The sequence below is a fragment of the Mixophyes fleayi genome, chromosome 1 (genome assembly GCF_038048845.1).
Source record: "Mixophyes fleayi isolate aMixFle1 chromosome 1, aMixFle1.hap1, whole genome shotgun sequence".
Classification (NCBI taxonomy): Eukaryota; Metazoa; Chordata; class Amphibia; order Anura; family Limnodynastidae; genus Mixophyes; species Mixophyes fleayi.
Genome location: NC_134402.1, coordinates 444,861,476 through 444,889,265, shown reverse-complemented (window position 1 = coordinate 444,889,265; position 27,790 = coordinate 444,861,476). Strand labels below are relative to the sequence as shown.

Sequence of the window (27,790 nt, the reverse complement as noted above, 5' to 3'; positions counted from 1 at the left end):
CAATAAGACTCTCCTCTGGTCTACAAACTTTCAAGCGTTCTCTGAAAACCCACCTCTTCAGACAAGCTTATAATATTCCTCAACCACCCTCTTAATCTCACATTAGCATTACCACCCGTTACACAATTTCACACAAGACAACTACCCCCTGACCAACATTGTTGTGTGACGGGATCATTTAGCTTATGAGTCACTTTTACCTTTGCAGTCTGGCTGGGCCGAAATGCAAAATGTAGACTTAATCTCATGTATCAATCTCCCATTGTCCCATAGACTGTAAGCTTGCGAGCAGGGCCTTCTCACCTCTTTGTCTGTTCTACCCAGTTTGTTTATTAGTTTACTGTGTTTGTCCCCAATTGTAAAGCGATACGGAATATGTTGGCCCTATATAAATGATGATGATAATGAACAGTTACAAATCCTCACCAGTCACTGGCATGAAGGAATGAGAGAATACCAGATATAAGGCAAAATAAAAGGATTGGGTGGAAGACGGCAGCTAGAAGAAGGTTACGGGGGTACGACATCTCTACAATGCACTGTAGGAGGCAATGCTGATTACTTCCTTACAGTAAGGAGCGATGAGAGGCTGTACTGCAGATAAAACCTACATCCTAACCATTGCTTAGGGTAGAGCTCCGAGGACAGTGGCAGGTGGGGAGTGTGACTGGGGCAGTAACACCTGTCAAACCGCAACGCAGGTGTCTTAAGGCGAGCTCAGGGAGGACAGAAACCTCCTGTGGAGAAGAAGGGTTAAAAGCTTGACTACAGCTTCCAGTAAACCAGCCGTAGATACAACGTCTTCTGTAGACAGCACAGGGGGTCCAGGTGGATACAGATCTTTATCTATGCCCAGCATCCACCAGTCCAGAAATCTGGTCAACATTAATGGTTTGAACGTAGTAGCATGGAGAGAAGGAAAAGATCTGCTGCTTTGTTACCAAATCCAATCTTGATGGAGCTGGGTTAGTGAACCCCCAGTGGGGGCCAGACGTAGGCAGATGGCTGCATATACCTACCTGCCCCCCCCCCCCCCCAGTTTTAAAGAATGAAAGCAAACAATGTTCTGTCCCCAGGTCTAGCTTTTGGGTGAGCAAGCAGGCTTTCCGTTTCCCACCTAATCTTCAAGAGCAAGTAAACCCCACTATGGGGTACGTAATTTATACCCCGGCCTGCATAGAGTTAAATAATATACTTGCAGAAAGCAAGATTTGTCCTGCTATATATCAACCTCCCCCCCATTACATACTGTGAGGTTATAGTTGTTTGTGACGGAGGGGGATATAGAAGTAACATGGGACAGGAATAATGATGTCTGTACTCTCACTCAGCAGAGACGTTCTGCAAGCTCTGTAATCCCAGTTACTGCTAGAGGGTCTGACACACTGTAAGGGGATTAACACAGACAGAGCCAGGAATGTACTGAGGACAGGAAACAACATTGTATTTAACAAGTCACAAACACAACAGTCTCCTTGTGCTCTCATGTGTAGTGCTGGGTACACACTAATGCAACGATCGTGCAGATAACAGGAGATTGCATTAGTGTGTGATAATGTTTTATCGTACCCAAGCACGTTTGATTTAGTTTTATAAACTTCCTAAAAATCACGATCAACCTTGGAACAATGTCAGGCAAATGTGGCAGTGTGTACGCTGTCACTACCAGCAGCGTAGGCAGATATCTGTACAGTGTGCACAGAGTCACAATCATTTCAGCAGATGGTTATAAGAGATGAAGATCATAGATCTTAAGGTAAGTCGTGTAGGTGTGTACACATGGATCTGTGTGATCATCAGGACTTTCAATCTTTGGTGAAAACATTACAGAAACAACATCTGAAGTAAGACTGCACAGTGTGCACCCAGTTAACTCTACCTACAAGACATATAAAGTATGTTTGTGATCGAATGACTTCCAGTGAATGAATTCCCTACCGATTTCTTCACACACTGATTGGAAAGTAATTGTAGAGCGGGAAATTAAAAGGTAAGTTCTCATTTACCAGGGGGCACCAAACTCACTTCTGCAAAGCAAAAAAAATAATAAAATAAAATATATAAATAGTGATAAGGAACTAAGGCAGCAGTTTACAATAGACCTTTGAACCTTGTACGCCGACTGTTGGAAGATAAATGAGCCCTGAAAACGCTTCCGGCAAACTCCCCGAAACAATACGTGTGACAGGAGCAGCGAACGCGGATTATTAATGTAGCGGCAGACGAGGGAATGAACTGCTCTTAGATACACAATGGAGGATAATTTCAGGCGTAAGAGGGCATAACAAATACATGGAGAAAAGTGGTCCCGGGAATGAAAACACTGATAGATGTCTGTGCACAGAAAGGATTAAGGCCTCAGTACTACAGACATAAATCACGGCAAAGTTCACGTCTGGTTGCTTTTGTAAGGAGTGTTTATTCTTCAACTGGTGGTGACTCAAACATGTCCATTAATGCTTAATGCCATCATTAACTACCGCAGGCCTGGAGGGGTAATGTGCAGAACGTTTAACCCTCCATTGTCCTCTACAAACACCATCAACGGCTGCTCTAAGGTCACGGAAACTCAACAGGTTGAAGAGCATCACAAACTGAGCACACGTTACATATAATGCTGTATGTACACACGGATATTACAGCATCCTGTCCTGGGGTTCACCCACCGGCATCCAGCAGCAGACAGTCACTGAGACTTACTAATAGATTACAGTAAAATAATTAATTTTTAATGTAATTATTATTTAATAGTATAAATTGGACTCCGCCATAAACTCATAAACGGGTCACACGGCATGCTGAGTATTTGGGATACCAGATTTTTAATGTTTTATAAATCGAACACCAGCAACTGCCTGGTGAAAATCCTGTAATTGTGTATAAGTAAATCAATCTATTGCAAGTTTACAGTTTAGTGAAAAGTCCTCTTTAAAAGTAAAGTCCGTATTCAAGATTAAAATATATATTAGAAGCTGTGCATTACTGATGTAAATAATGTACATGATAATAATGAAGCCTTTCTATGTAAGTAAACACGTGCCCTGGTAGATTTATACACACGGTCGTGGTTAGACCATATCATTATATAAAGCAGAATTTAATCCAAGGGTTTATTTAAACAGAGACTCCAAGAAACGTTATTCACCAGCCCATGGCTGCATCACTAGTATAGCGGACCTGAAGGTATATTTCCTGCGTTAATCATCATCATCACCATTTATCTATATAGCGCCACTGATTCCGCAGCGCCGTCCAGAGAACTCACTCACAACAGTCCGTGCCCCATTGCAGCTTACAGTCTAAATTCCCTAACATACACACACACACACACACACACACACAGACAGAGAGAGAGAGACTAGGGTCAATTTTAAAAGCAGCCAAGTAACCTACTAGTATGTTTTTGGAGTGTGGGAGGAAACCGGAGCACCCGGAGGAAACCCACGCAAACATGGGGAGAACATACAAACTCCACACAGATAAGGCCATGGTCGGGAATTAAACTCATGACCCCAGTGCTGTGAGGCAGAAGTGCTAACCACTGAGCCACCATGCTGCGTTACAGACATAATACGCTCAGACCTTGTTGGGTATAGACAGCCCACAAGGAGTTCATCCGAGACTCCCTCCAAAACTATCCTACAGCCAAGACTGCAGAGGGAACTGGACCACAAACTACCATCAACTTGCAATTTGTAACAGAGATAATGCACCAGGTAGGGCAAAAGCTACCGTTTATAGAGATGGGTTCCTGTTCTGATCTATAACTTATCATAACAACATATACTGATATCTACCTGTAATAAATTTAAATAAACTCTAAATACAACAAAAAAAAAAAGGACAAAACTAAAACACAAATCATGGTGTTAATTTACAGGGGTTGTCCCCCATAAAAGCCCTTTATGCTATTTCATGGTCCAAACGGACCCTGCCCACATATTGTTTCCCGTCTCCGGCCTACACCGTAATGGAGACTGTAGAACCACGTTCTGTGCTGCTCTCCTTACTCAGTGCCCTACATGTGGTTCCCCCTTACAGGGTTTGGTTTCACTATAATGTGTTTTGAAATATTGCACAATACATTGTATTAGAGAGGAAGGAGAGCTGGATGGTGACAGAGGTGTATTATAGGACAACCAGGCTCCAGTCAGGGATATGAATGATGTATAGTCAGTGCTGGGGTGCAACAGGGACAGGTGTTAATCAAATTTAAAGGACCGTTTTGGGGGTTTCACAAGGCGGTGAAGGGAAAGGTTTAATTTGACTGGATAATTCTGTAAGACTCATATACATGATTATAGAGGAAACTCTGCTTCACCAAAACGGCCAAGGTTCACGCTGGAGAGAAGGATATACCACCTATGCGTGGACGCCCAGACATTTAATATGCTACATAGTACAACGCATTGCATACAAGTATGAGCACAGGTGAGTGGTTTACATCGGTCTTATGTAACATTGCTACCGAGAGTCATGGCAAACGCTGACTTCAAATCACCGACACAACGGAGGCAGCCATTTTCTGGGCTGGTCAAGTAGTCAGTCTATCATTTCATGTGTTCTTATGGTGCTGTTATATTATTTAATCGATACAGCAATAAGCCCTGAGGAAAACATCAGGGAAATTTGGCCTTGCACAGAGTAATTACCACAATGACAGAAATATCAGTTGTCCTGAGCACTGCAGGGAGACTAAATACTCTGCTTTCAAAGGAAAAGCCCCCTGACAAGTAATGAGATCAGTATGTTGGCATGCAGGGCCGCAATCTCTAATCTAAATTGAGCAGAAAGAATACAAGTAATGACAGGCTGTAATCCATTCAAACCATTACACTTAAAAGTGAAGCAAGTCAGGCCTGGACTGGCCCATTACGGAGCGACAGATACACCGGGTGAGACCCTTCCAGCAAGTTCTTACTTCTCCCCATCAGCACAGAACACCCAGGACAGCGCCGCCCCCTGCTGGATGACAATAGTCCTGCCTACAGGACGCAGCAGATCCTTTACATTCCAGGAAATGCCCAGAAAATGCAAAAAAAATACATCTGGGATCCGCACAGGGGATTTTTCTTTCCTTCTAGGCCAGCAGTTCTTAACATTTTTAGTGATTGGATCCCCCACTGAATCTTAAAATACGTTCTCGCATCCCCTTGAAAAATGCGTTCCAATCTATTTGTGAGGGAATTGCATTTATTGCAAAACAATTTATTTATTGAAAAATACATGTATTTTTTTCATTTTTTATTTTAACATTTTGATACAAATAAAAAAAGTTTAAAAAAAAAAAATTAACATAACTAAAAAGTAAACAAAAACATACTATGACAGTCATTAAATATTAATATATAATGTTTAAATATGTATATGACGATATTAAAAACAAGACAATACGCCTAAAATAATGTATCATACCAAAAACTTGACGTTTGTACTCAGAGTACGCAAACCCGTGGACGCAACCAGTTTCTCATCGCACTGGCGGTGGAGAGGGTACTACTGGGGTCATATCGTCGTAGCGTTAGCCAGTGTATCATGGGCAGTGGCGCACGCAGGGGGGGTTTCTGGTTCTCCAGAAACCCCTCCCCTCCGCGAACCAACGGTACTGTACAGCATCCGCGGCGCTGTCAAAGAAGCGTCCGCGGCAGTGCTGTATTCTAGTATAATACAGCACTGCCGCGGATGCTGCTTGACAGCGCCGCGGATGCTGTAGAATTCAGACTCACCGAAATGGAGCTCCTGCGTTCGCCTCTGATGGGTTCCGTGAGTACATTGTACAGTCTAATAAAATTTATGATTTTATATCACAAATCTAAAAGTTAAAAAACTACTGTTACTTTTGACTGAAAGTGTAGATTAGATTAGATGTAAAAAAAACACTCTTGCTGGAATTCTGCCATATAGTGATATTACTACACCTCAAAGCAGAATACTCTTTAGATTTGTATTTTGGCTGCCAGCGCCTCAGGTGAAGTAAGGAGGGTTATTCCACTTCTGGGATACACATAGTGCATACTTGTCTACTCTCCCAGAATTCCCAGGAGGCTCCTGAATTTCGGGGAGTCCTCCTGAACTCCCGGAAGAGTAGGCAAACCTCCCGCATTCGCCGAAAATCACAGCATCGAGTGGCGGGGGCGGGGTGTTTAATAGCATCATTGAGCTTTTTATGGTGGGCGCAGGGCTATGGCGACTGGACAACGTCACCACGCCCCCTCCTACCCTCTGTCACATGACTTCTCTCCCGGGTGAAAGGTTTTGAAAGATGGCATGTATGACATAGTGGAGGCAGCCATTTTGTGGGCTGAACCACTACATACCTCCCAACAGTCCCGATTCCAGCAAGACCGTCCCGATTTTGGTGAAATGTCCAGTCATTTAACTAGCCCCGATCAATGGCTTAGAGACAGTTTATTATTAACATGTAGCCGGCCGGTACGCAAAAGCGCCACCTCCTGGCCAGAAAGAGAAGTGCTCTGAGGGAACATCCTGCTGTACTTAAGACATAATAAATCAATACATTCTGTGGACACTATTTTGGTGTCTGTCTTGAGGGTTAATATCAGGATATTAATGTCTCAGGGTGACTGAGTGGTTGTTTTGGGGTCAGTAAGAAAGAATATGTGGTGCACTTTGAAGGAAGGTATTTGTGATTGCCTGTGGCTTTTACACTGCCTGTGGGGTGCTTGAAGTGTGTGTTCAGTTGTTTTTAGGGCGACTAGAGTGATCTGGTGTTTGGTGTAAATGTGGGTGCTTTGGGGTAACTTGGGCAAGACACACCCACGAGAGACAGCCCCTCTGGCGGCTGTGGTAGTTTCTCCATCTTTCCAAGTTACAAATGTTGGGTGGGTGGAAGCAGAGGCACTTTGTGAGGTACACAATGGAGGCAGTCATGATCATTCATAATTACTTCAATGATATTACTGGTAATCATTCTCATGAATACTGGTTCAGCCCACAAAATGGCTGCCACCAGTGGGTGTGTGAGACGGGGAACACTTTAGAGCAGGGGTAGGGAACCTGTGGCTCTCCAGGTGTTGTGAAACTACAAATCCCAGCATGCCTTGCCACCTCTCTGCTGGTTATCTACTGGCAAAGCATGCTGGGACTTGTAGTTTCACAACACCTGGAGAGCCGCAGGTTGCCTACCCCTGCTTTAGAGGGTATGTCCACCTGGAGGAAAGCTCTCCTGTGGGCGTTCCATAGCCAAATAAAAACCTCTGTATAAGAGAAGACCATATATAGCTATACTGAGAGAGAACTAGATCTAAATACAAGACTGCTTCAGATATTTGTCTGACGTGCTTCATTGGAAACAGTTATTTTGTCTTTTTCTAATCATAAGCATAGGGCTCATCCCCAGGCATGAAAAATCAGTGTGACGGGAGCTGTAGTTCCCAGAACATGACGGAGTGACCCATCTAGTGACCCGTCTACAGGGCCTGTTGGACTCAGATGTTCCACCAGAAAAAGATTAGGAGTTGTGTCATACAAACATACGCACCAAAACTGGTTCTCAGGGATCTCTTTAATATATATATATATATATATATATATATATATATATATATATATATATATATATATATATATATTATATATACACATATATATATATATACATACATATATACATACACACACACATACACGTATACACACACACATACATATATATATATATATATACACACATACATACACACATACACGTATACACACACACACATATAAAACAGAAATCTTATCCTGTCACTATTATCTGTATTTCCTAGAAAACATGCCAAGTATGCAGACAGCCCGCATCCACAGATAACAGCGGTATCATGGGAAGCTGTGCGCCACAAGAGAACTTCATCAGCACGTTAACCCTTTCAACTCCTTTCTCCATCAAGAAGATACAATCCTGTCAATAGTCACTGCTGACCCCCTGCATCACAGTGTATAAATATAATATAACATGCAAGACAGGAGTCCATCTTGCATGTAATACCCCGTCTGTGCTCTACAGCTGACTGGCGCCACCTTGAACAGATTTGCGCAACAGACGCTGATTCTGCAAGTGAAACTGCACCAATGACTAATCTGTCTTTCTTGCGGCCCACACGGGGTACTCGTGTTACTGCTCACAGAGAATTGGGTTAATCAAACTGTCACTCCTCACTGACCATGGGTATTTACAGCCTGTCGTCTGCCCACAATGCTGGGGGGGGGGGGGGACCATTTTCTGCGCTAAACCAATATTCACTGCGCTAGGAACAGGTGGCCTCATGTCTGGGGTTCACATAAGTACTGTTTTTTAGAGGACACTCCCAATTTTGTTTCTACCCAAAATATCTAAATGACACATATTTAAACTCCTGGTGAACCCAAGTTAACCAAACAAGTTTTGCCTGATTTGGGACCTAGCAGGACGTGTGGGTTGTTTTTGTCACGTGGATGTCTGGGTTTTTCCTCTAAGGATTATGGGAGTCCTGCGCATTCCTCAGTCATGTGACTAGTTCCTAGTAAATCAATAGGCTGAGAACGACGGCTTCTACTGTAACGGCTTGTGCAGAAATCACAGCCCATTACCCGAACTAACCATACGCATATTTAACATTATATTACCAGTTACCAATGAACCAATTAGCATTGATGTCATCATTATATACTTGTGGGCGTATCTAACCATTATAGCTCTTATAGCCCAGGCAATGTGGCCGTATTACTTGGGCCTGTAACTAAACTACTCGTTCTTCCAGCGAGCTGTCTGGATTTATTTCAACAAGTATTCACTTCTCAGATTTTCCTGCAGTTCACTGTACTCTCAGCAGGCTCTGATAACACCACAATTTACAATCTATAGAGCTCTACGTCAACATTACCTGTCTTATAACCCAACAATCTCCTGCCATCTTACATTCCTAGATTATTCATCCTCTACATCGATCTCACAGAACACCATGAGAGTAGTTCCCTCAATACTTTAAAATCGCTGCAGGGGGTTGTAAGCAGAAAGACCAATAAGAAGCAGCGATTTCCTGGACAGCGGCTTCCTATTGGCCCACGCGGCTGGGGGTTGTCTAATTACATTGGTTACACAGCTGAGTGCAAGCTATTGTTCTATGTTGTCAACCAAGTCAGTCTTAGGAAAGATTGAGTGCAAAGGTCTTCCGAGGAAATACTGGCAGTAAGTCTATTATTACTGATTATTAATAAGGCACCACGTAAATCCGCAGCCCCGTACAAAGGGCGGCACAAAGGGGTGAAGAATAATAACCGCTCCCATAATCAGTCTCTTTAGTCCTAACACGCTCTGAAAACCATCACATATACATTGAGAATGATACTAGTGACTATTTTACATAAGGCTACTTGGCCTTAGTACCACAACCTCTCAGCTCACAGTCCAGACAGTTACAAAATCACCATTGTATCCCTCATGCTGAGCTTGTTGATGAGTAAACGCTTATTCTAAAGGAATCTAAACTAGGGTAATGCAGATTGCACAATTCCATGTAACTGGAAAACAAAGAAGAGTCAACATTTCTGTTCCGTAGACATAACAAAAACACGCTGGATGTTCTTTCACTATCGCTCATAAGCATCTCTCCCTTTTTTTCTCTTTTAAACTTCGGTAAGAAGAAGCCACAGAGCCGACGGGAGGAAATGAAGAGTGACGTCTGAGAACTCAGACAGGCGTCTCGGTCGTGCAGTTCCCACATAGTTTTATTCTTGGTTTCTGGGCGGCAACGATGGTCAGCAGTGTCCTGTAACATGGGCTACAGCAAAATGGATGCCGATAGTCATTGTGCAGTGGATAGATAGATATAGATCTAACAACAGAATAGTAAGGCTGGTTACACACTGTACAGGCTTTTCAGACCAATTACATGATATATAACGACCGGTTGGCCTGATATAGCATTAGGGTGTTCGCTGCAACAATGAGCGATTATCATTCCAAAATACATTGTGTCGTTTCATTTGATTTTTAAACTGGACCAAAAATCTCGTTCAATGATGGAACGAGGTCCTTCCAATCCTGCAGTGCTCATAGATCTCAATGGAGTGTGCAGAGTCACAATCCTTTCAGCAGATGGTTATGACAGATGAAGAGCACAGATCTGAAGATCTATATAGTGTGTACGCGTGAATCGACATGCTGATCGGAACCTCAGTCGTTGGAAAAATCGCTAAAATCGTTAGAAATGTTCTGTAGTGTGTACCCAGCCTTACACACTGTACATTCCTATAGAATGAACTTCAGATAAGATTGTCTGACTAGTGGTACTTGTGAGTTAGGGTCTGCCAGTAAGAAGGTTCAGACAAGGAGGAGTGTAGCTGTGTGTGATAAACACTGACATCAGTCAAATCAGAAAACATCCAGTCTACACTCACATTTACTTTATCACGCTTATCTAACAGATTTAAAGTACAACATAGATGAATCCCACAAAAAATAAAACTAACCCATTTAGTATCTATGTAAAAAGAAGAGATTAAAGAAAAGACTGTTCCAGCATTCCTGTGGAACATCAAGATCTACGTGTATCCAAAATCTAAATGAATGATAAATGTGGTGAGATCGCTGCTATCGTCCTACGTATGAGGTCACATAAGAGATCCGACTGATTGGCTAAGTAGCCAGATCTTGTCCAATAGGTGTGCGCACAAATTGGACATAAATCCTATTTGGATAATTGGCACTTACCTCGCTCGGGTTAGTTTGAATAGTACATTATTATCTGTGTCGCAGGACAGTTGATTGTTTATGGCTGTTTTCTATCTGTGTGGAGGTTTTTTTTATTGCATGGATCGAATCAGGAGTAAGGCCACACTGATCACAGGAAATATATGTAAATATTTCTGGGTTTGCTCATTGTTGGTTAGGTAACTGGTTCACACAGAATCCGCAGCCTTTAGGTGGTGTCATACGGGAGCTTAGGCTGAATACACGATAAACGGCAGATATCTCATTAGTGTGTACGCTCCAAGGATGAACAATTATCATTCCAAAGCACATCGTATTGTTTGATTTGATAAACAGACTAAAAATCTACAATCAACAATGTCGTCCTAATTCTGCAGAGTGTACGTACTCACGACCATCTGCCCAATAACAGATCGGACGGTAAATCGTGTAAAACGTCTATAGTGTGTACGCATGAATCGGCTGCTGATCAGGGCTGCCAGTCGTTGGTAAAATCGTTAACGGTAACACACAGAGAGACATTTTCTGTACTGTGCATCCAGCCTTATGCTTTTCCAGTTATTAAGGTGCCAGAAGTTATAGCGCTCAATTGCTCCTCTGCTGAGGGGGTGAAGTCAGTGAACGCTACTCCCTTCTCACACAGGGGACATTAATCTGCGAAGAGGCTGCATTACACCGATTCCTGCGCTGAGTCGCTCTTGTGCGACAGGGGAAGAGCGGTCCCCATTCACTTCAACATGGGAGTGATTACACGCTTACAAACACAGCTATTTTCTAAAGCACACGTGTGACACATCCATTCAACGGCCTGATTCTAGACTGCTGTTTATTTATTGAAATAGTTATTTTGTTCCTGTGTTTCACTGAAGGCAAATAAAATATCATAATGAAATGCACTAAACTGTCAGATCTCATTAGCTATGATTGAATTAAACATAACACCGCTACGTAAAAGAGGCTTTCTCAACGGCATGTGAGCGCAGCATACTAAGACTACGACAGACAACGCAGAGCTTCCACCATCTACGTTATCATGAAATATGTCGCGCGCGGCTGTAACTGCATAGGAAAGAATGTGCCAAATTTATAACGTGTTTGTCTCCTCCGCGGCCGGCTCGCACTCTCACAGATACAGACTGAATCCTTTTTCCGTTGTGTAAATGCCATCCTTTACAGCTGCGCTGCTAGCTGCAGTAAAACAGGCCCAGCAGACACGCTAATAAATAAGGACCTATTTCCAGCGCTTGATAAAATGACGCTGTTTGATGTTTTAAACCATGGGGCATATGACCTTAAACAGAGGGATGGAAAACTTTGGTTCCCACATGCCAAGATTAAGCACACACGGTCTGTCTCAGTGGGCGTTCAGTTCCCAAGAAAGGAAACTTCAGCCCTGCCAATATAAACACTGGAAGAAGGAGAGAGAGAGAGAGAGAAAAAAAGGAATTTGGAAAATTCCCCTTTTCAACACTGGATTTTGTTGGTAAACCAATTAGTACGACAGAAGTAACATTATATGAAGCGGTTCCAGGAGAAGTGACAATTGTCTGCAGGAACAGGCTGGGGGGAAAGGATTCAGTAGATGACTTTGTTCCGTGTCCGTACCACCACTGTGGCGCCAGTTGCATCACTCTAACACTGCATTAATTACTCTACCAGTGCGCTCCCATTTGGCCATCATGGGGCACGAGAGGCGCTCAGAATAAAACCATTTACTTGGTTGGAGTTTGCTTCCAGGAGATTTATGACAAATGCCTGCAGCAGTCAATAAGGAAAGGTCATCGAATAAACAGGTTTAGCTGAATATATTTAATTGCACTATGTAAAAGCTGTATGTCATGTGACAGAGCCTGGTCTCCTGTCCAAACTGTCCTTTCATCTTGTCCGAAAAAATAAAATCAATCACAGAAAATGTACACTTTTTGCAGACTTTTAAACCGTTTGTGCCTCTAATGCACTAAATGGGGCACTTTCGTACGTTATTAATATCTTGTATTTTGTTAGATGCATTCTAGGAGAGAGTGTATCTACAGCTGCCCTGAAACAGGCCGGTTCTTTCAATTTGGCCAAAATGTAGGTGGTCAGATCAGACCTCACCTCCAACGCCCAGAGGCCATTAGTCCCTGTGTTACAGACTGACCGGCCATCTATCACACTGCTCGCCAGACATATATGGGTCCACCGGGTTCATCTGGAACCCAGTGCTTATTGCCAGAACAGAGAATAAAGCCATTTTATTCCATAGCTAAACCGGCTACAATGTAGAGACTGGTAACATCTAAATCCTTTTTACTTCACTGCTTGGGACAGTTTCGGTCCAGAGAATGAATACCAACAGTGAATTTACCGGCACCCAGACATATGCTCAGCGCCAGACAACTCATGTGGGCGCATTACTACGGCGGGAGCCATCTGATCATCTACTAACTTCACTTATCAGCTGCCCGATAAAGATCCTATGGACAGGATACATGATCAGGCATCAAGCTGTAGTATCCGGCAAGAATACAGTGCACAGGCCAGCGATGTACAACCACCACACCCAGGATTCTGGCTCTCAGTAAGGCCGTGAGACCCCAATAACCTCTGATGCTACAGCTTTCATATTTGGAAACAATTTTAATTACATAAATAATGTGTTTAAAATGCTGGCTCTTCGTAAACGTTAATAAAACTGTTGTTAAAAGATACTTTCTAGGGAAACGCTTGGTTTAAACAGCACAGACGAGAGAGGACCAGACGTAACTAACTCTACCAAATGATGTCGCTCCTCCCCTACTGCATAGGCCCCGCCCTTCTGAGGTCAGGGAGCTTTAATTTTTTCTGCAGTGTAAACCTCTGCATCAATTACCCAGAGTGCTTCATTGCATTAGAAAGTCATGGATGTCAAATTATCGAGTTATGAAGCATTGTTCAGGACCCCGTGCAAATTAAATGCTGTAAAAATATAATTAAAAGTACCTGGGATTGAAAATGGAGACCTGCTCTGTAACGTGTACACGGCCTCCTTTAAACAGGAGCACAATATATATGTGTAATCAAAGATAATACTTCTGTTGTGTCAGTGACGGTCTACAAACATTCCACGTTCAAACTATTGATTATAATGTTACAATTTGCCAGGAACCCCCAATACTCCCAGGGTCTGATCCATCACGGCAGCACACTGAGCGTATTGTGCCTTTGTTTTAAAATGTACGTAAATCAGCTCTGTGTACTCCCGAATTCACCAAGGAACGGATCTGAAGATACGTGCGCTGATGAACTCGGGTGTAGGTCTGCTCTGCTCTACTACACATATAAATAGGCAAAAGGACACAGGAAAAACAAACAACAAAACAGTTAATAATATAGAGAGATTAATGATCAGACAAAAAAAATGTAAAAAAAAAAAAAAGTGTTTTTTTTTTCCCCCCATTTATCTTTCTCCAAGAAATACATTTATTAGGATGCTGTTAATGTCTACTGAACATAAAATACACTTTTACAGTTGCTCCTGATTGCAAACACATGTTATAGCATGCATACCAGACTGTCATCACTACTGATCAGGACTTAGACTAGCCCTGTAGCTGGAGCAAGAGATACGGCAGAAACACAAGTAACTTTGAGATGCCCAGAGCTGGATTTGAATGTGGCTGCGTGCACCTGACTTTGGCTTTGACTGTAAATAAACTACGACTGAACGCCTCTTTCCCACTCTGAAATCATAGGCTACAGCAAGTGTCCTTTGCGCTCAGACACGGTGCACACAGAGCTGCCTTTACCAGCGTATGGTCCGGGATCTGGGCATGATGTGTGATACGTGCGGTGATAAATCAGTGTATAATCAACAAATATATCAACACGGTCCTATAAAATGAGATCTCACCAGAAAAATATTCTCCCATCGCACTAGAATGATGAAACCTTTATACAGAAGACATCGCTATTTCTCTGTAGAGATCTCGTGACATCTAAACACTTTAAAACCCATTCATGCCCATATCCTATTGTATCTTCCCTGAGAGCTGCTCTGGGAGGTCGAGTAAACACCTAAAGATTTAAAGTGTTTCCTCACTGGAGAATTTCTTCCTAGACCTGACCCTATTAAGAGAGCCCCGCGCCCAGGCACAGCGGGGCAGACACAGCGGGGGACTTCTGCCCATCGATAACCAGTGACATATGCAGCACTTACTGCCCTAATAATGTCACTGGGTCCTAGCGAATGGAGAGGCTGCGATACATGAATGATGTCCGTCTCCGCTGTGCGTAGGTGACAAACGCACTTCAGTGACTGGAGCGGTCTATGGATTTCTAGAGATCAAAAGTTAAATATGAAAGCAAAGGGGGCTTCAGTAATGACTGCAGCAGATAAAACTTATTTCCCTTGTTATTCTATAAGCAAGCGCGGCACCGAAGACTACATGGGGCTGCTCAATCCAGAATTAGAATTCAAACACAACATATTGAAATAATTAATGTAGAGGCTTTAAAACAAAAAACAAAACAAAAACAGGAAATTGGGACATTGTTCAGACCACTTTAGAAGGATGACAGAATAGATGACATCACAAAGAACATTATTATATCACTGACATCCCCTATGACATCAACAATTACATCAGTCACCTTGATTAACGAGGACACGCCGATAACGAGTCACTCAGTAACGTGTGGTATACACACAGCTGGTGCACTACTGAGCAATACTAACATGAACAGTCAGCTTTCACCAATATGCCCCAGACACACAACGACAGCGAATGTGTGACAGGTTACTGATAGTTTAGTGCAGATTTCCACCTTTGAGCAATGTTAATAAGTAACCATCAAAGTGCTAAAAATCAAATCTGTATAATAATTCACCTCAACAGAGATCAATAAAATAATATTTTAAGACATCTTCATCCCACCTACACTGCAATGTCTTCCCCAGACTAAATTACTTAACAAAACCACCATTCCTGCTAAGTGAAGTACCCTCTAAGTACAATCAGATATTATTACCACTAATAGGTAGCTGCAGGTAAAACAGGTCAATCTCTTGCCCTGGCTATTTATTTTAAAACATAAAATAACTTTATGAACATGGGAGTCCCCGCTGCCCGGCTTCTATGGTAGAGAAACTGGCACCTGTATTAGTGGGATTAATTTAGTTTCAAATAATAGAGGAAAAAGCTAAAGCAGTACAATATATCTGTATCAGCGGATGGAGTATAGAGAAAAACTATGGTAAAGTCCAACCTGAAGTAATGAGCTTTGTGGGGGCTTTCCAGCCTCTGGCTATTAAGGTAATTAATTAGGGCCCAAGAGATACCCACCCTAATTACAGCATCCAGATTCAGCCATAGTCTATGTAGGGCTGCTTAGTGTTTAGCAAATGGGGATTCAAAAATAAAAATAAAAAACACCTTGTATTGTAACATGGTTTGTCTAGGAGAAAACGTACTTATTTGTTTCCTTACTTTCCTTAATGACCCAGGCCCAGTGTGTGCACAGACCCGTATGCCCATTACAGAGCAGCCCCCGCCCTAGCCGTGGTTTAGGGGGTACCTTACCAATATTCATGTCTATAGATTTTATATGTCAAAATTACCATCATCTGGAAATAGGGGTTATAACGGAAGACTGCTGTTATCTCTGTAATTTCTATTATTTAAATGGAATAAAGACACAAAAACACAGATAGAATAGAAGAACAAATGACATGAATATGAATGAAGGTTGATTGGGTCTGGCTTGTTATGTACATTGTCCTCTACTATCTATTATTCCCCTCAGTATACAGGGATTGTAACTGTCTATAGGACTGTCTTCTGGCACTGTCTCATATATTATACGAATAGAAAGATTGTTAGTGACAGTCTCTCAGTTCTCCTACAGCTCAGATGTATAATAAATGGAGAATACAACAAACTAACAGAAAGGAACTAAAAGCCAAAAGGTAAATTTACATATTTTAATGTTTTTAAACAGTCATACATAATTTAGCAAATCTGGTTGGTTCGTTTATATTTGCAATATATTTATATTTGAGCCATTAACAATTTATCATTATTTAAGACCAACATGATGACGTAGTGGCCCTTCCAGCAATGATGAGCCACAAACTGCAACATGTTTGGGCCCAAAATCACCACTGATGCCAATCACCATCCAAGTGGGATCTATCTGGTAAAACCGGTCAGACAGCAACCAGATCTGATCACGTCTACTTTGTGCGGGTGTCGTTTCCTCCCTCCCATATGCGGGTGTCGTTTCCTCCCTCCCATATGCGGGTGTCGTTTCCTCCCTCCCATATGCGGGTGTCGCGTCCTCCCCTTCCATATGCGGGTGTCGCGTCCTCCCTCCCATATGCGGGTGTCGCGTCCTCCCTCCCATATGCGGGTGTCGCGTCCTCCCTCCCATATGCGGGTGTCGCGTCCTCCCTCCCATATGCGGGTGTCGCGTCCTCCCTCCCATATGCGGGTGTCGCGTCCTCCCTCCCATATGCGGGTGTCGCGTCCTCCCTCCCATATGCGGGTGTCGCGTCCTCCCTCCCATATGCGGGTGTCGCGTCCTCCCTCCCATATGCGGGTGTCGCGTCCTCCCTCCCATATGCGGGTGTCGCGTCCTCCCTCCCATATGCGGGTGTCGCGTCCTCCCTCCCATATGCGGGTGTCGCGTCCTCCCTCCCATATGCGGGTGTCGCGTCCTCCCTCCCATATGCGGGTGTCGCGTCCTCCCTCCCATATGCGGGTGTCGTGTCCTCCCTCCCATATGCGGGTGTCGTGTCCTCCCTCCCATATGCGGGTGTCGCGTCCTCCCTCCCATATGCGGGTGTCGCGTCCCCCCTCCCATATGCGGGTGTCGCGTCCCCCCTCCCATATGCGGACAGATAGTGACTGACCTGTACCCACACTCTACAAGCTCTGGCTGCTGCTGATATGAACACTAGTACAATATTCTATTCCTTATTACTTGCAGGAACGTGGAGGCATTAAATGCCACTTTTAAAATGTGAGTTACTATCAGTGTGGTCACCATGAATGGAAATCAGAGAGTCTCTTTGTGAGGAGAGAACGCAGAATTCATGAGGCCAACAAAAGTGAATATTTCATCAACTATGAATGCTGGGAAGATCTGTCCCAGCAAATAGGTTGTTCTTATGTTCGTTCTATTACAGTTTTGACAAATTACCAGTTATCTTCAAAACACAAGGTTGAAATAAAACTTAATTAGATAAACACAACACATTTACCATAAACCTCAGCAACATATAAATATTTCCCCTGCGATGATAATCAACACGACACAAACAACCTGGTGTTTAAAAAACAAATGCTGCGACTACAAACCTTCGCTAACCAAAATCTATGTAAATTCAGTCATTCTGACACGTCGCTATGGTCACAGAATAATTACCTGATGATCCTCTGAGCAGCGTACTGATGGAGACAGCGGAACTGAGCGGACATGTTGGCCAGCGCTGCCAAGCAGTTGGTGTGGAGATACTTGTCCTAGAAAGAGAAACCATTTCCATTACCTACCACGTCGTCTACGCGTACAGTACAGTACAGTATTATTATTTTTTTATTTATAGGGCGCCACTAGGTGTCCGTAGCGCCGTACATGGACAAACAAAATTACAATACAAGGTGAGACAGCACAGTACAGTAAACAATAATCACAGTAACTCAATGAGCTCAACGCTAGGGTAAGGGGAGGGGAGAGTCCGCATACAACGGAGCCCAGAAGGGAGGGTACGGGTGACAGGGAAACTCCCAGAGGGAGAGGAGGGAGCGAGAGGGGAGAGGGTCCTCGAGGAGGAGGGCTGATAGCTGGAGAGCAGAGTTAAAAGTGGTGGAGACAGGAGGAGAGATGACCCTGCTCAAAGGAGCGTACAATCTAAGGGGCGGGGTAGACAGACAGAGAGACACGGGGAGGGAGGGAGAGAAGGAGGAACGGAGGATAACTATGAGGGAAGGGGAGTGAGGGGGAAGAGGCAGAAGAAAAGGTAGGAAGTTAAGTGGGAGACTGAAAGGCTTTAAGAAAAAGGTGGGTTTTTAAAGCCCGTTTGAAACTAGACAGATTAGGGCAAGTTCTGATGGAGGGAGGGAGCTTGTTCCAGTGGAGGGGAGCAGCACGGGCCAAGTCTTGGATACGCGCATGGGAGGAGGTGATAAGGGGGGAAGAGAGGTGACGGTCATTGGCAGATCGGAGGGGACGAGATGGAGCATGAATAGAGAGGAGGGTGGAGATGTAGGGTGCAGTGGAGTTGGCGAGGGCCTTGTATGTAAGAGTGAAGAGCTTGAAGAGGATTCTGTAGGGGAAGGGGAGCCAGTGAAGGGATTGGTAGAGGGGGGAGACAGACGAGGAGCGGCGAGAAAGAAAGATAAGCCTAGCGGCTGCGTTAAGTACAGAACGAAGGGGAGCGAGATGAGATTGGGGGAGGCCAGTGAGGAGGAGGTTACAGTAGTCCAAGCGTGAGATAATCAAAGAGTGAATAAGACATTTGGTGGCATCTTGGGAGAGGAAGGGCCAGATGCGAGCGATGTTACGCAGCTGGAAGCGGCAGGATTTAGCAAGAGAGAGAATGTGGGGGCCAAAGGAGAGAGAGGAGTCGAGGATGACACAGAGGCAGCGAAGTTGGGGGACAGGGGAGATAGAGGTGTTGTCGACAGTGATATAGAGGTCGGAAGGGGGCGAGGTGTGAGGCGGAGGAAAGACTTTGAGTTCAGTTTTGGCGAGGTTAAGTTTGAGGAATCGAGAGGACATCCAGGAGGAGATGGCAGAGAGGCAGGCGGACACTTTAGAGAGGACGGAGGGAGAGAGATCAGGAGAGGAGAGGTATAGTTGAGTGTCGTCGGCGTAGAGGTGGTAGTTGAGGCCGTAGGAGCTGATGAGTTCTCCCAGGGAAGAGGTGTATAGAGAGAAGAGTAAGGGTCCCAGAACAGAGCCCTGAGGGACCCCGACTGTAAGGGTGGACGGGGGGGAGAGAGACCCAGAGGTGGTGACAGAGAAGGAACGATCAGCAAGGTAAGAGGTGAACCAGGACAAGACTGGGCCGGAGAGGCCAAAGGACTAGAGGGTGTGGAGGAGGAGGGGGTGGTCGACGGTGTCGAAGGCTGCAGAGAGGTCGAGGAGGATGAGAAGGGAGAAGTGGCCCCTGGCTTTAGCAGAGAGGAGGTCATTGGTGACTTTAGCCAGGGCAGTTTCAGTGGAGTGAAGGGGGCGGAATCCAGACTGGAGAGGATCAAGGAGGGAATGTTCAGAAAGGTAGGAGGTGAGACGGCTCTCCATACACACCACCCTCCACGCCGCCTATGCGTACAGTATATACCTCATACACCACATTCCATGATGTATACATGTACAGTATATACCTCATACACCACATTCCATGATGTATACATGTACAGTATATACCTCATACACCACCTTCCACGCTGTATACACATGTACAGTATATACCTCACACCACCTTCCATGATGTATACACACGTACAGTATATACCTCAGACACCACCTTCCATGATGTATACATGTACAGTATATACCTCATACACCACCTTCCACGCTATATACACATGTACAGTATATACCTCATACACCACCTTCCACGCTGTATACACATGTACAGTATATACCTCATACACCACATTCCATGATGTATACATGTACAGTATATACCTCATACACCACCTTCCACGCTATATACACATGCACAGTATATACATCATACACCACCTTCCACGCTGTATACACATGTACAGTATATACCTCATACACCACCTTCCATGCTGTATACACATGTACAGTATATACCTCATACACCACCTTCCATGATGTATACATGTACAGTATATACCTCATACACCACCTTCCACGCTGTATACACATGTACAGTATATACCTCATACACCACCTTCCATGATGTATACACATGTACAGTATATACCTCATACACCACCTTCCATGATGTATACACATGTACAGTATATACCTCAGACACCACCTTCCATGATGTATACATGTACAGTATATACCTCAGACACCACCTTCCATGCTGTATACACATGTACAGTATATACCTCAGACACCACCTTCCATGATGTATACATGTACAGTATATACCTCAGACACCACCTTCCATGCTGTATACACATGTACAGTATATACCTCATACACCACCTTCCATGCTGTATACATGTACAGTATATACCTCATACACCACCTTCCATGCTGTATACACATGTACAGTATATACCTCAGACACCACCTTCCATGATGTATACATGTACAGTATATACCTCAGACACCACCTTCCATGCTGTATACACATGTACAGTATATACCTCAGACACCACCTTCCATGATGTATACATGTACAGTATATACCTCATACACCACCTTCCATGATGTATACACACGTACAGTATATACCTCATACACCACCTTCCATGATGTATACACACGTACAGTATATACCTCATACACCACCTTCCACGATGTATACATGTACAGTATATACCTCATACACCACCTTCCACGCTGTATACACATGTACAGTATATACCTCATACACCACCTTCCATGATGTATACACATGTACAGTATATACCTCATACACCACCTTCCATGATGTATACACATGTACAGTATATACCTCAGACACCACCTTCCATGATGTATACACATGTACAGTATATACCTCATACACCACCTTCCACGCTGTATACACATGTACAGTATATACCTCATACACCACCTTCCATGATGTATACATGTACAGTATATACCTCAGACACCACCTTCCATGATATATACATGTACAGTATATACTTATGTTTTTAAGAACAGACTGTTTAATACGCAAAGGACAGTTCAAAGTGACATGGAAACACAGTTCTAAATGCAATTAGATTTCAGAGACAAGAAAAGATCTGTTCATGATTATTAAATACAGAAACTGCTGACCCCCGTTACAGTTTGCTTCGGCCGGGTTTCTTTTGGTTGCTTTGTTTGTTACAAACGTAATAAAGTCTACTTGCTTAAAAAAATACACAAACTGATAACTTATGTGAGGTGCATTATGGGAAATGCAGTTTATGCAAATATTTCTAACTAATAGGACACCTTCCATTATATTTTTACTTGAACTATACTGTGAGTATTGCTCAATGGATAAAAAAATCTAACTTGTCTTTAGAAATAAACATTTGTCTTTTGAACATTTGATATCTTGCAATAAACATAGTTTTCTCCTCTTGCCTCTGAATTCCTTTTGCTGTACATTAATGTTCATTATGGTTGTCTTTAATTGCAGGTCTAGAGATTTGCCAGAAGCATCATTTCATTACATCATATCAAGCAGTTTAATAAAGGAAACTTGAGACGGTTTCAATAAATCCCAAGGCATCTATCATCATCTGAAGGTCTAATTCCAACTCTGATAAACGTATGAGGGATGACATATGATGGAGGCAGCTATTTTATGGGCTGCACCAACATTTAGAGGTACCTCAAATGTGTAGTTCTGAAGTGTTTCAGCGATGTTGCTGATCCATAGTGAATAAATAGGTTGTTATATCATGAAAAAGAAACAGGCCAACAAAATGGCTTTCTGCGAGGGACTCTGGGGGGGAAAACCGGTATCGGCAAAGTGTGAGGGATCCCGGGGGAAAACCGGTATCGACAAAGCGAAAGGGACGCAGGGGGTGGGAACCGGTATCGGCTAAGTGCGAAGAATTCCGGGGGAAAACCGGTATCGGCAAAGCACGAGGGACACAGGGGGTGGGAACCAGTATCGGCTAAGTGCGAGGGACACCAAGTGTGAAAAATTCATTACCTCCAAGAGGTTGGAGACTAGATAAAGCAGTGTCATCATAATTTAAGTTATAATAACTCATTTTTAATTGTGGAATTATATCAGAAAAGTACCTGGAAAATTGTACAAGGGACTTTCCTTTTAATAAAATATGTGAAGAGAGTTGATGTCACTGTAAAGAAAGATTCCAACAATTTGCTGGCCGAAATCACTGGCATCTTCTAAATTTAGAAGCCTTCCCAAAACATGCAACCAACATTAGTCATTGTGGAATATTTAGCACAACAACACGTATTAAGTTCACATAATTTGTTTGGAAGTGTGCAGACAATGGTGTGATACACCGATTAATGCTTCTAATAAAAATCAGAGCATAGATATTGGAACAAGAATAAAGGCTGTACACGATAACCCTTAGAGGCTACTTGTGATACAGAAAGTCCAACATCCTTCAAAGCTGCAGGTATCTGAGATCAGGAGCGTACAGTCCAATGGCACCAGGGATATGAACATGACGACTTGACTTGCAGCAGTCCTGTCTGCTGCTTTCAACGCTGTCAATCACGCTCTTACTCCTGCACACCTTTTACTCCATTGACCTTCAGTCCACACTTCTCTTCTGTTAAGATCCTACCTATCCCATCTTGCTAGATGTAAACCCCTATACCTGGGAGGTGAGTGCACCTGATTTTAACTGCATTTTAATGGTGTTTGAAGCATATAGATCAGTGTAGGACCTGCATATAATGAGGTGCCCTTGACGTTGGGATGCAGGCTTAAATGTTTTTATCAAAATACGAACCAATACCTCATGTATTCATTTTGCTAGATACACACAGATCTGCAGTGTTAAGGATAAGCTCTGACAGCTGTCTTTTTGTTTTCCTACCTATGAAACCTCTCATTCAGGTGTATCTACCTCTGACTACTGCGTTTCTCCTCTCCCTTGTTGAAGTAATTTGCTCATTTGGCCTCCAGTACCATCTACAGGCTGACAATTCTGAAACCTACCTCACCTTTCCTGGCCTCTTCTTACTATAACTTGGATCTTTTATTTCCACATGGATGTCCCAATGCTCAACATGTCCAAAACGGATCTCATCATCATCTTCCCTCCTCCCATAGACATCACCTTCCCTCACCCATCAGGAACAATTCAATTTTCTTCAAACCCCTCAAGCCTTGGTACACCCTTAACTCCTCGTTCTTCTTTACGCTGCACGTCAAGTGTCTCTCAGAACCCTGCCACCTCCACCGTTCAAATATTACTAGAATACGCTCTTTTCTTAATAAAATTGCTACCAAAAGTGCTATTCTCTCATCATTTCCCATCTCAACTACTACAACCTCACTCATCTGTCCCTGCATCGATCCTATCCTACTCCCACTGATACACACACACCCCCAACTGTCCCAATCTACACTCGCTCCTCCAGCTGGGTCCTCCCTACCCTTTGTTTTCAGACCTTCACTTATTTTGTTTACCTTTTATGTCCTCTATTTAATGCATGTTCCCTATTCCACACTGACCGGTACTGCAGAGCACTGTGATGCCTTTTACCATTAATGCAATCTAACTAATAATAATGAACTGCCCCTTTGTTAATTAGTGTCACTGGTAATTAAATGGCTGCACTGGAGAACATTACTCACCCTGGTGCGAGTCATGTTGTATTGAATGGTTCTGATCACTACTAAGATGAGGAGACTGCCCAGAGAAATCTCAGTCAGTACACGTTCCGAGTACCAAGTTATGTTCTTCAAGATCTGCAAAGAAAGGACAGGACCATAAGCAACGGCAAACTAGAGAAATGACAAGACACATTTATCATTCTCAAATAATTAATAAATCATCCCATGCTGATCCTGAATTGCAGAGGTGACCGTATCAGAATCATTGGTGTTATGAAACCGGTAAGAGGGCAATCGGTTCATCATCATCATCATCATCAGCAGCTATTTACATAGCGCCACTAATTCCGCAGCGCTGTACAGAGAACTCACTCACATCCCTAACATACACTCACACAGGCAGATAAAAAGAGACAGACTAGGATCAATTTGAGCCAATAAACCCACCAGTATGTTTTTGGAGTGTGGGAGGAAACCGGAGCACCCGAAGGAAACCCACGCAAACACGGGGAGAACATACAAACTCCACACAGATAAGACCATGGTCGGGAATTGAATTCATGACCCCAGTGCTGTAAGGCAGAACTGCTAACCATTAAGCCACAAGTTTTTACAGATGAAGGCTGGCACGGACGTCTCTTGAAGCCATGCTAGCCACCGGACTGCTGGCCACAATATCACAACTGTCCCTCTTCGATTAATATATCTGGAATTTCTCATTTACTTTGATTCAAAACAAATTTTGTCCATTTTATCAATTGAATTTGACCAAGAAGAAAACACCAGTCTGCAGTTCCACAGAAAAACCATTGTAAGTATAACACAGGTCTGTATGTCTCGTAGGCTGTGAACTTTCCTTTCTAAAAACACAGCAGACATCTCTCTAGTACCACATGTAGACAGGACGCAGGTCAAACATAGCGATACAACAAACCACTAGATGGGGAATATCAGAACACAAACCCCTGTTGGAAAGAGGAAGATAAACACTTTCCCATCTAAATGCTTAGTTCCAGAATCCAATGTAACATTCAACAAATCTGCTTATACACAGATATTTGTTTAGTGATATTGTTCTTATAACCATTTGCTGTACAGGGTGGAGTGGTTTGAAAATGATAAAATAAAGATAAACTTTGAACAAAAATATGAAAATATAATATATATTATTATATATATATATGTCACATTGAAAAACAAGATAATGTCTCAAACAAGGAACCGAATACAGGACACAGATAGATAGATACATACATACATACATACACATATATACATACACACAAACAACTCCAGCTGCATTGATACCGTATTGCATAATTCTGTCCCCATCATTTTCTGTGTATGTTTAGAAATGTCTAATTTAGTTTACATATTGCTGCAAACTTCAAGGTGTTTTTCTCTATGTACTGTACACATATTGGGCCTCGCAGATTTTAATATTAAAATGCAGATCAAACGTAGACACAAGGAAGTATCTCAATATTAGCGCATCTATGGGTGTACATGGAGACAAATTAAAATCCAGAGTATAGATGGAGCAATGATTTGCCGGTCATCATCATCATCATCATCAACTGACTGAAGGATCTTTACAGTGTTAAAAAATTGATAAAGACCTGTCTGAGGACAGATATCCAGCAGCTGGGGAAGTAGCGACCTTGCAGCAGGTATGGACTTGTGCCGTAGTACAGACTGAGACGCTCCACCAACACAATCTTCTATTTGTGCTTTTGCGTCAATGTTCTGCCCTATCTGTAAATTTGCATTTCGCTGAATTTACGATGATGGTCATACATTCTGTTTTATGGTGTGATGAGAACAGGGAACACCTAATGACTAATTCAGCTAAACAGGTAACATTTTGTACAAAGAGGGTGGTGAATATTCTGCATAAACGTTCTGTTGGCGATAATTATTTATTATTGGGCTGAGTGAGCGGTGGTTTACTTATCATACAAGAGCCTATGATCTGCTGTGAGGTTTATGTCACTGGTTCCCTACTACGGTTGTGTAAGTAACAAAGGTTTTTATTCACTGCACATTATTAATCATCTGCTACTCTGTATTATAGGTCACTTTATAACCATTCTGTATAAGTATCATTGTAACAGCAGATTAAGCAACTGCTGAAATATTGTCTGTCTTACAGTTATAAACCTTTTGCTTCTGAAGAGTCTGCAGCCAGCGGTCAAAAGGATTGGGCGGAAAAGCTCAAATACCAAAGCATATTATGTAAGCTGCTCCCTTCCAAACGTGTCATGACATTACTGATCATGTTCCAGAGTGTAAATCCAACCATCTGGACTAAATAATTATGTTACCTATGAGACTGCAAGCCAATATATTACTTAATTGACAATGATCAATATAAATGAAACCAGCCATTCCTTTCTGCTGCCTGTCAGTCTCCATGCAAACGTCAAAATAAAGGCCAAATGGCTTTAAAGACTATTTATGTATTGTTTCGAAACATGAACTGAATAAGATCCAGGAGAAAACATTTGGCGGATGCCGGAGACAGGACTGGAAAGATGTCAGGACGAGATGCTCACATAACGAGCACAACAAACAGGGGAGGATACAGTGGAAAGGGGCAAGATCAAAGTGGGTATACATCCTATATGTTCCTCTGTCTCTGCATATTCACAAGTATCACCAGATTAGTTTCCAATATCATCCATAGACTCCAATGAAACAGCGCCTCATAGTGGCGATATGAGCTCAGACATGTGTAAAACGCTTGCATTGTACTATTTGGTAATAAAATTGGCACCAACCATCACTGATACATAAAAACATCTATATTTAGAAACTGACTCACTATCAGGTCTACACATTGTCAGAATAAGGCATTCTGCTAAGACAATACAGGTACGAAATCTGTTACCAGAAAACTCGTTATCCAGAGAGTTCAGAAGAGAAAAAGAAGTAAATTATTGCTGCTTTTCAGGAAAAATGTCTCACACAGACACACTGAGAATTTCCTTCTATAGGAACTGTTAGGATCCAGAGAGGAATGCCAGAACAGTATGGGGAGAGACAGGTAGTTTTTAAATGACATTTAGTATAAATTATGGAAATATCCCATATCCAAATTATCTAAGACCCAAGCATTCCTGCTACCTGGACTTAAAGCTGCAACTCCCATGTGGGGTAAAAAAAACCAAATATACAAAAAAACACCCAACCCAGGGTGCCCTTCACCAGAAACTTTGGGGCCAGTCCAGCCATTTTCTTGAGGTCTTGTGGATCGTCAAAACAGCCCCAGCTGAAAACCAAGCAGCACGTAGAGTGCGTGACCTTGTACACACCCCTGCCCCCCATACAGTCATTTTAAAGCAGTGAACGGAAATAACTGCCACAGATCTGGGACTGCTGTCACCTACATCTAGTGCAGTCAGTCATGTTGTAGACTGAATAATTCATGGGACTGCAGCCTATCAATAGGCTAGGCTTTAGTGACGCGGTGACGTCAGGCATTAAACAAACGGACCAGTATTCAACACAATGCACAAGGTCGGCCAATAGTCATGAGAATGCAGCCTGTGAACTCACTACAGACCAGTGACATCACTGAGGACGGCTTTAATTTTACTACCGCCATCTGGTGAATGAAAACAAACGCTCCCATGTATCACAACGTTACTAAATAAGCCGCCAAATGCAGAAAG

At 43.0% G+C, this 27,790-nt stretch overlaps 1 protein-coding gene across 6 annotated transcripts in view; it reads right to left on the bottom strand.

The window, feature by feature from the left end:
- DYM (dymeclin) overlaps window positions 1-27,790 on the bottom strand; it is a 247,205-nt gene that overhangs the window by 122,983 nt on the left and 96,432 nt on the right. For all 6 annotated transcript variants that reach the window (XM_075185845.1, XM_075185872.1, XM_075185862.1 and 3 more), the window contains exons 12-13: window positions 24,138-24,251; window positions 18,080-18,174 (exon numbers count right to left, since the gene is read on the bottom strand). In XM_075185845.1, the coding sequence (XP_075041946.1) occupies window positions 18,080-18,174; window positions 24,138-24,251 (209 nt within the window). The remainder of the gene's footprint in view (window positions 1-18,079; window positions 18,175-24,137; window positions 24,252-27,790) is intronic.